The 9,881-nt window shown below is 42.6% G+C and overlaps 1 protein-coding gene across 2 annotated transcripts; it reads right to left on the reverse strand.

Moving 5' to 3' along the window:
- Positions 1-808: 808 nt before the first annotated feature.
- On the reverse strand, positions 809-7,154 carry CTLA4 (cytotoxic T-lymphocyte associated protein 4). 2 transcript variants are annotated; one of them, XM_006747019.2, is made up of 4 exons: positions 6,899-7,154; positions 3,978-4,325; positions 3,398-3,507; positions 815-2,134 (listed from the first exon to the last, which is right to left on the reverse strand). In XM_006747019.2, exons 1-4 carry the CDS (start codon positions 7,005-7,007, stop codon positions 2,030-2,032), a joined length of 672 nt encoding a protein of 223 aa, XP_006747082.2. In that variant the 5' UTR covers positions 7,008-7,154; the 3' UTR covers positions 815-2,029. The 2 variants fall into 2 exon arrangements, with proteins under 2 accessions (XP_006747083.2, XP_006747082.2); XM_006747020.3 differs by lacking the exon at positions 3,398-3,507 and having other exon boundaries at positions 809-2,134.
- Between the last annotated feature and the right edge of the window lie 2,727 nt (positions 7,155-9,881).

Genomic DNA, 9,881 nt, shown 5'->3' on the forward strand with positions numbered 1-9,881 from the left:
TTTTGAAAGACATATTCGTTTTTATTTTAAAAATCTTTATGGAATGCTCACTATGTGCTGTCTCATTTGTTTGTTAGCACCTGCAGGAAAAAAAAGGAGAGAGATAGAGAGAGAGCTATAGTGAGCAGGAGAGAGAGGAGGCTGCCCACACAGTGGTTGTCAAAATTTGATGGGTATAAGAAGAACTGAGGCACTTGCTGGGAGAGCAAACTCCTGGCCCCATCACCCAAAGCTTCTGATTCAGTACATCTGAGATTAAGCACTTGAATCAACATTTTTAGTAAGTGACCCAGTTGATTCAGTTATAGGTGGTCCCTGGTCACGCTGAGAAGTATTTCACAAGATAATAACAGGATGTAGAGGTCAAGAATAAGAAAACTTGAGAGGAAACCCAGTAGACTGAGGCTAAACATTGGTTAACCAAGAATCACAGAGGGCTCAGTGGGCCAGGCCCAGGTCTGCCAGCTGATGGCAACACAGGACCACAGCTATGTTTTCCCCACATGTGTGAAATAGTCCATTCAGAAGCCACAAGGGAAAGCTCCATTTACTATGGAAGCAGATCAGAATGGCTGCAAGGAACATGATTGACAACACAGGAGTTGCCATGGCAACGGTATGAGTTGAGCTGAGAAATTTATAGGCAAGAAAGAGGAGATGAGGAATTTGTGCTAGAGAGAATGTTGTGTGACTTATAAAGGCCTTATGCTGTTCCTGCTTTATATTTCAAATAGATGGGAAGAAATGAAAAGGACAGAGGAGGAGTTCCTTCCAAGAATGGCTTGCAGGTAATGGCTGCCTCGTGAAGCATTATTTACCTTTTTATCAATCTGTTCCCAGTATTCCTAATAATGGAGACTCCACCAGCTGCTGAATGAATCCATTAAAAACAAACTCAAACACAATATTCAGATGCATGGAAGATAAAGACAACTCTGGAAAATGACCACCACAGATTTTTATTTAATTAAAAATATTATACATGTTGTTGCATTTTCATGGAAAATAGTGAGTTAAAAAACACCAACAGTGTTAGTTTTCGGAAACCCTCATCTCCCCACCCTGCCACCTGCTGCTGATTTCCATCCACGGCATTAACCATGTGTAAGGAATTGGGGCTCTCGTGAAACTAGAGCTCCCTGGAAGTTCATACCTACAAGAGTCCCGGAATGAGCCATTTACTTGACGATGGTGTTCTATGGAGTTAAACCAGATACACCAGTCTTGACTCCCTTGCAAACCTTTGAATGGAGCTAACATAAAAGCCCAAAGCACATGTCAACACCAATTCAGCCCAATGTGGCTACAGGAATCAGCTACGACCTCATCCAGTTTCCAAGCCAGTTACCAAGTGACTTTGTATTCTACCTGGTGTATTAGTGTCCTGAGCCCCTCCATAAAACTTCCCCTGAACCCCTGGTGGGAAGACACTGCCATATAGTGTTTATATTGAAACCATCAGCAAATACACAAAAGCACATGTGACCCCCATGCACAATACTATCAAATAAAAAATATATATTGGTACAATACAACCTTTGGAATCACTGGCTAGAATATAGCCATGTGAGTATTTTTAAAGTCTTCATGTAATTCTACACTTAAGAAAAATAACACAAAAATTTACCTTGAAAACATCACTTCAGCTATAAACTTCTCACATGTAAATACAAAGTGTGTACAATATCTCCTCTCCCTAACTCCCTTCCCTTGCTTTCTTTGGACTGCACCACTCCCTAACCTATATACCTGACCCCACATCATAATGCTGCATCCCCATATTGCTCTCAAGTGATACTTTTACTAAAATTTGATCTGATGTGACAGAAACATCCTGGCTCTGTTTTCTTGCACCTTTGCTTTGAATTGTAGTACACTTCATTTGGGTTCTGCATCCAGCTCTATATTAAAGAGAGATAAATCCCCCCCCAAAATATACAAACAAGCAAACATAGCTGGATAGCACAAAGTTAGAATTGCCTCAGCTCTTAGAAACTGGAAAATGTTCTTTCTTCTTCATAATGGTCTCTCAATTGATGGGAATAAAATAAGGCTGAAATTGCTTTTCACATTCTGGCTCTGTTGGGGGCATTTTCACATAGACCCCTGTAGTAAGAGGGCTTCTTTTCTTTAGCTGCCAAACACAAAAAGAAACAGTAATTATTATTGAGAAATACAGAAGCCATTTCTAGCCGTAATGAGACTCAACAAATATTGGGTCCCTACCCCATTGAAAAAGTGAATGTACACATACAGAATTATAAGCCCCAGGAGATTTTCTTGATTCAGCTATTATAATTCACTTTAGATAAATCACTCTGTGCTACTGATGTAAAATAGCAATCATTTTCCCTGACTGCTAGAGAGGAGAAAGGGACTTTGAGAAAGCTTTAGAAAGAACACCCAAAATGCCTATGGTAATTGACTACATCTTATCTGTGAGGGCAAGAGCTTGATAAGATAGTAAACTTCAGTTACTCTGTTCTAGAGCTGTATTTCTCATCTCCACTCCTCATGTACTTTTTAGTCCGCCTCGGTTCCCAATTTTTATCCCCTCAGTAAATTGAGATTCTAGTCTACTTGTCTGTGTGGCAATTTCTAGCAAATGAGGTAGGAAGAATCTACAGCAATAGAACAGGTTGAGTAGAGGGTCTTGGAATCGAGTTGAAGGAGAGGGAAGGTAGAGGAGGAGAGGATGAGAGGCCCGGAAGGAGAATTTTGTGGCGACAAAGCTAACCATAGGCAGAGGGGGCTGAAAGAGACCATTAGAAAGAAATCCTGACAGGAGGCCTGATTTTGTACCTCCATCTCTTCCAACAACTGCAATAAATAAAAACTGGTGTTCTCATTTACTGGGCTGGAGGGGAAGGCAAGACTTCCCATTTCAGCAGACTGGGTGACAAGGAGCCCTGAAAAGGTGTTTTGTGGACAGCTACAGCTTGGACAAGGATGGCACAAGCAGGGCGGCCCCAAGAGATGGCTTCCAGGTGAGGTAGAGGGACGCTAAGGGGGAGAATAAAACCCATCCAGGTGGTCTTCTATAGCAGCATTTGGCCCAACCTAATCTTATGTTTCAGGGTTATTAAGTACAATTGTCTTGAAGACAAAGAGCAAAACAGCTGCCCCATGTTGTTCAAACGGTTACTCAAACTGAAACCCTGTTGAGAAGCACACAAACACAATGTCAAACACACTCCTCTAAAGTGTTAGTCATCCTGAAACCTCAAAGGCCAATGCCAAGAGTTCTGGTGAGTTCTTTACCACTGTCCTTCCTTTACCACCGTTCCTCATTTATTGCCTCATCTCAAGAAAACTGAACTCAGCAGCGTCATTTGGTCAGTTGCTCTCACTGAAGGCGTCCCCACCAAAAGTGGTGTGTTGTCGGCACTGCACTCACCATTTTGCTCAAAGAAACAGCTGTGATGAGGAAGCTATAAAAAAACAGCCCCGAACTGACTGCTGCAAGGATCCAGAGGAGGAAGTCAGAATCTGGGCAAGGTTCAGGATCTACAACAGAAAACAAAGCAGAGCTTCCTTGAGACGCTCTTTACACTTTAGGACCCTACTCCCCCCACTAGTGAGAAAAGGAAGAGGTTCTGGAAGAGCTTCCAACCTCGGTGTCCACCCCTAAATAGTATTGTTAGTCCACAGGTAAGTCTGGCTACTGGAGGCCACTTCCCCAAGAATGTCCTATCAAAAGCCCAAGTCCAAACTTCATGATGGTTTATCACTTCCAGAATGAATGCCCCAACCTCCAGTAGAAAAAACACTATCCCCAACCCATTTTATTTTTAGTCAGAATGTTGTTTGCGTGACCACCCATGTTAACCAGACTACCCTGTGGTATACCAAAGAACTCCTAAAAAGAATTTCCATAATCCTAAAATGAACCACCTGAAGTTAAGGAACAAAGCTGTTTTTGTGCCGAGAAGACAGCAATGCAAAAGGTGTCAGCTTAGTGATATGGTTTTGCTCACCGATGACATAAATCTGGGTTCCATTGCCCATGCCTACATAGTAGGGTGGTGGGTACATGAGCTCCACCTTGCAGATGTAGAGCCCCGTGTCCATGGCCCTCAACCCTTGGATGGTGAGGTTCACTTTGTTTCCACTGGAGGTGCCAGTGCAGGTGGAATCATCTAGGAAAGCCAACTCATCCTCCACTGTGTATGTCGCGGCGCAGACTTCAGTCACCTGGCTGCTGGTCTGCCGCAGCACTGACACCCGGACCTCGGCAGCATTGCCTGAAGACCCGTACTCACACACAAAGCTGGCAACACCTCGGCTGCTGGCCAGAACCACTGCAGGCTGGGCCACGTGCATCCCTAATAAGAGAAAATTAGAGGGAACTAAGCAAACTCATGCTCACCTACCACAAGGCTCAGGCAGAATCTCCAGCTAACAGAAGTTGATCTTTGATGGGCACCTTCCAGCGTCACCTTTCAGCCCTTCGCTCCCTTCAACAAACACTCCCCATCCCTTTGCTTCTCCCCCCAACCCGTCCCCTCAATCTCTTAGCTGTCTTCCAGCTAATCTCCAGAAGGTGTTTCCTTATTGTACAAGAATTTCCTATAGCGGGAAGAACACTGATGTGACAAACTGAAGGCTTGGTCCTACCATGAAATATGTGATTTGGGGCAAGTCATGCCTCCCCTGTAGCCTTCATTTTCCCCTCACGTGCAGAAAGAGGGGATTAGGTCAGATGATAACAGAGTGCCTTCTACCTCTGGTATTCTAAGGTTATCAGAGAACTACAGGAACTATAATGAGCAGTAGGGGAAATTTTGTAGGTTGAGGTACAGAATCTTGCCTTACCCCTCAGTGTAAACCTCACAAACCTCTGCCTACCTTACCTGGTCCTGTCCCTCTCTCAGGCATAGTGGCTGAACCCTGGATCACTAGGCCAGCCACCACATTCCCTGGCATTATTATCAGAGAGAGGGATGCTGCTAGATGAAGGAAGCCACAGAGGAGAGGGCCCCGGGTCGTTTCCTCTGTAGGCTGAGGCAACCCTGCTGTTAACTTCTGTGGGCTTCCCCCGCCACCGCCACCACCTCTTCCGCCACTCTCTCTCCTTCACTCGAACACCCTCGTGCTCCTTTGTTCTTTCTCCTTCTGGCTTCAACAGGATAAGGGAGGCCAGCTCTCCATTCAAAAAGGCTCTTGTCGTCTACAAAATGGTAGCTTTGTGTCAAACCTTCCTGTAACTAACCTGTCCCCTCTCTGGCCGATCACACAAGTGACACTCAAAACTTGGATGAACCATGTCACTCATTCTGTTCAAACCCTTTAATGCCTTACATACCATTGACTGCAAAGACAAATAAACTAAGTGCCATTTATGTCCTCCATGATCCAATCCCAACCTATCACTCCAGTCTGCGTCTCTAGGACACCTCTTCCTGTGTATAAATCACTCTACAGAAATCACTCTATCACTAGTCCTTTCTAGTGATATTCAAGAGGACTGGACAACATCTGTCCTCAGAAGAGAGAACAGTATGATAGCAGCCATTGCTAGGGTTAATCCAGCAGCCCCGGCCGGCTAGATAACAGTCTTCTTCCCCAACCCTCATCCCTGTCTATTAGATCAGCATTGCACTGTTATAACTCCATTGCAGTATTTAATCATGTTCTACCCTGTATTAAAGTTTTTTGTGCACTAATCACACCTCTTGAAACGTCTGCCTTTGGCTTATAAACTCCTGGGAGCCACCATTAGAACTTGCCCATATGAGCACTTGATAAGCTTTATTGTTTTAATGCTAAGCCTGAAGAAAACCAAGTTTCCTGTCCTCCCCCCAGACAAATTCCCAGTTATCACCACTAAATCTGGTCACACTCATTTTTCAGTGGAGAATCTCAGTTACAGGTTGAGGTAAATTTTCTACAAAGTAAAGGTAATTACTTCTAAGAGTATTTAATCTTTACATGTTCAAAACATATAGAATAGGAAAATGTACATGAGTATATCTTATCTGGTAATAATTTAATCATCAAATATCTTTTGAGCACCTAAGATATTTCATATAAACCACATGGTTTCTTAACTGAGACAGCCTCGAGAGAAATAAAGTTGAAATTCAGTGAGAATACTCACCATTTTATGTTCTATAGCAAACCTGGTATCAACCTCTAAAGAGCTTTATTTTATCTGAAACCTGGGGAATCTGCATCCGAAGTCCACAGATAGGTCAGGTGGCTGTTAAGTATCTTATGCCAAACAGACTGATGGTTTTCTTTGTCTTTCTTTCTTTCTCTCCTTCTTTTATTTATTTATTTATTTATTTATTTATTTATTTTTGGTTTTACAATTTCAAACTGCTTTCATTTTTTAAGTAATTAGCTAACTAGTTTATAGAATTGACTGAGTACCTTAAAACTCTGACTTGAGTAAAGAAGGCTTAAATTTTAAACAAGCTGATTCATTTATAAAAGTGAATTAGAAAATCTTAAAATCGTAAATTGGGTAGGAAAGAAACTTTATATGATTCACTTAAATCCATGTTTTTTAAAAAGGAAATCCTCGAGTTCACCCTGATTCCAAACTTAAATGCATTAAGGGCTACGGATATCTTTCCTCTCTTAAATCGTTTAACCTTACGTATTTTCTTCCAATCTTATAGAAGTGTCTGAAATTGCTCATCTCCCAGACCAACTCAGATGTATTCATTAAGCTCCTAGTCAATGCCTGGTGCTGTGCTATGAGCTCTAGCTCTGCTTATTTGCTGCTGTCAGCTTTCCCTTCCCTGCCTTGGAGTACAGAGCCATCCAAGCCAGGAGTTTTAGCTTTAGCTTCTGGCTTTGTTATAAATCACTGTCCTTGACTGCTAAAAGAAATGAAACGCAGGTGGGAGAAACCCCTCCTCCACCTTCATCCTCCAAAAGCCTCACTCACCTTTGGAGAAGACAGGGATAAATAGAAGAGAAAACAGAGCCGTGCAGGGCCAGGTCCTAGAAGCCAGGTCCCGCTGAGCCCCATGCCTCCGGAATCCAAAGCAAGCCATGGCTTTATGGGAGCAGTGTTCGGGTCTTCAGGAAGCAGAGTGAAACCTTTCAGGATCCTGAAGCTTTGATATGTGTTTGAACCCACACAGAATCAAGGACTTTATATAGCTGGCTTTGATCCCAGGTATGTACTATGCATGTGCACACACAGAGGCACCTGAATAGAAAGCCTTTTTGTTTTGGTTTTACGAGAAAGGAAGCCGTGGGTTTAGCTGTTACGTCGAAAAGATAACCTCAAACACTCAAAGTAAAACTGAACAAAACAAGCCAATCCATGGATGGAAAATGCACTCAATTTGAAACTGAAGCTTCTTGTTCACTTTGAGGATAGGTGGAGACTTGGAGAATTTCCTGGAGTGCAGGAGTCTCCCTAGGTCCCAGTTAGTCCAATTATCTAGGCATCTTTTATCAGCTAATTTACTTCATTCACATCTCCAAAACTGCTATGTTGCTGGTCTGAGCCCTTGGCCCATGACAGCATTAGTCTGTGGACATCATTAATAAAAGCTCTGCGTTCACCATCCCTGGCAAGTTTACAAACATGAGTTTATTTCTCCAAACTCCATTTAGCATTTTGTTGAGAGAAAAATACCAAAATCATGAGAAATAAATGAATTTGCCTCTGGTTTACAGATTAAGAAAGAATTCAGGTATTCTTGAAAGCCTTAACAAAGACAAAACAGACTTGGAGAAGGTCCAGAAAAAGTTAGCCAAAATGATCCAAGAGATTCAAATCTTCCATAAAATGACAGACTTGTTTTTCTTTCTAAAGGGAATTTTTCAAGCATAAAATCCAAGAGCTAAGATTAAATATGACTGAAGTTCTTAAATTTAAGAAAACTGTAAACAGGGCAAGTGTTCATCTTGTAAGAGAATACTAAACATTGGGGACCACCTCCCTTAATACTGAGGAGTTTTCATATACTTGAATAACGAAAAAGACATTTATTGAGAACCTGTGACATGCCAGTGATAACGGTATGTGCCCTTAGATTGAATGATGACTGGACAAAACATAACTAACGCCTTAAGGGACTTCTAGAGGACTGACATGCAAACAGACCATTACAGCATGGAATATGGTGTTTGCCTACTTCAGCTCTACCCTTTATGGTTTCCCATTGTCCATATGGCTCAGCACAGCAGAGGATGCTCTATAGAATATGGACCTAATGCCTCTCTTTTTAGCCTGGCTTCCAGCATTTCCTCACATGCCTCCTTCCTCTGCTTGTCCTTTCTCCAACACACCTCTTTTGGGTCTCATCAACTTTATCCATGCTGTTCCAATGCCTGTTTTCTCTTATTTAATCCTCCTCCTCATCCTCCAGGGGTTAACTAACGTGATAGTTCCTCCAGGGAGCCTTTACTGAGGCCCTTTTCTATACTCCCTTAGCCATTGGTTCAGCCTGTGGAAGTCAGAAAGGGTTTCTCAGAAAAAGTAAAACCTGGGATGCCTGGGTGGCTCAGCGGGTTAAGCGTCTACCTTCAGTGCATGTCAGGATCCTGGAGTCGTGGGATTGAGTCCCGCTTCCAGCTCCTTGCTCAGTGGGGAGCCTGCTTTCTCCCTCTGTCTGCCACTCCCCCTGCTTGTGCTCTCTCTCTCTCTCTCTGACAGATAAATAAATTTTTAAAAATCTTAAAAAAAAAAGAAAGAAAGAAAAAGTAAAACCTGAGCTTGTTATTGAGGACAAGAGCAAGGGGTGGGTATTGAGACAAAAAGGATAGCATGTGCCAAGATTGGAAAGGGCATAAAGCATTCATTATGGCCAGAGGACAAGTCTAGTTTGGTAATCCACAGTAGGTGGAAGCTGATGTTCTTGGCACTGAGGGCCAATGCACCAAAAGGAGCAAATTAGCATGGCTGAGTTCACATCCTAGGGAAATTTCCCCTTACACAGGAGAAGGGGTGGGGAGGATAGGTTCAAGGAGGAATAAGATAGAACCAGGAAAACCAGGAAGGAGGCTATCGCAATACCCCAAGCAATCAGGAGTTGGCAAACTTCTATAAAAGGACAGACAGTAAATATATTAGCCTTTGCAGGTCGTATGGTCCCTGTTTCCACTACTCAACTCTGCTGTTGTAGGGTGAAAACAACCACAGAAAATACATAAATGAATGGACATGGCTGTGTTCCAATAAAACATAATTCACAATATCAGTCATGACCCAATAGAAAAAAGAACATTATTTACAAAAACAGGTGGAGGCTGGATTTGGCCTGCAGACCTTGGTTTGCCAATTCCTGGTCTAAACTAAGGAAATGACAACAGTGGTGACAAAGTCCCTAAGGGGACTAATCCAAAAGCAGTGAATGGATGGAAAACACCAGATTTATGGCTTGGGAGTTACTGCGGTACTGCCAAGAATCGTTCAAATGTTTGTCAATATTATCTCATTCAAGTCTCAGAACAACCCAACAAGGCAGGGATTACGGTTTTTCTCAATTTATGAAAGATAAAACCAGCACACTGAGACTTGAGATTTATCCAATCCCCCATAGTCAGTGGTAGAGCCAGGATTTGAAGGCAGCGATGCTGTTAATCACTACACTAAAGCGAAGGCTTTAAGGTCAAAGGGAACTAGATTTGAATCCTAGCATGAAAACTTCCTAGCTGTTGATCTGGGCCTCAGAGCCAAATGTCCTCCAGAAAATAGTGACTATATCTCAAGACTATTGCAAGGATTAAATGAGATAATGCATGCAGCATGTATAAATGACCTACTGTGGTGTCTGGACATTCAAGAAAAAGGACTCCTTTGTCTTTATAGAGTCATTGAGAAAACAGAAGTACCGTTTCTTAGAATAAGGAACTTAGGAAGAGCAGATCGGGAAGTGAAGATGATGAGTTCCCTTTGGCCACATGGACTTTAT

This window comes from Leptonychotes weddellii, chromosome 3 (assembly GCF_054177405.1).
Source record: "Leptonychotes weddellii isolate Sample4059 chromosome 3, ASM5417740v2, whole genome shotgun sequence".
Lineage (NCBI taxonomy): Eukaryota > Metazoa > Chordata > Mammalia > Carnivora > Phocidae > Leptonychotes > Leptonychotes weddellii.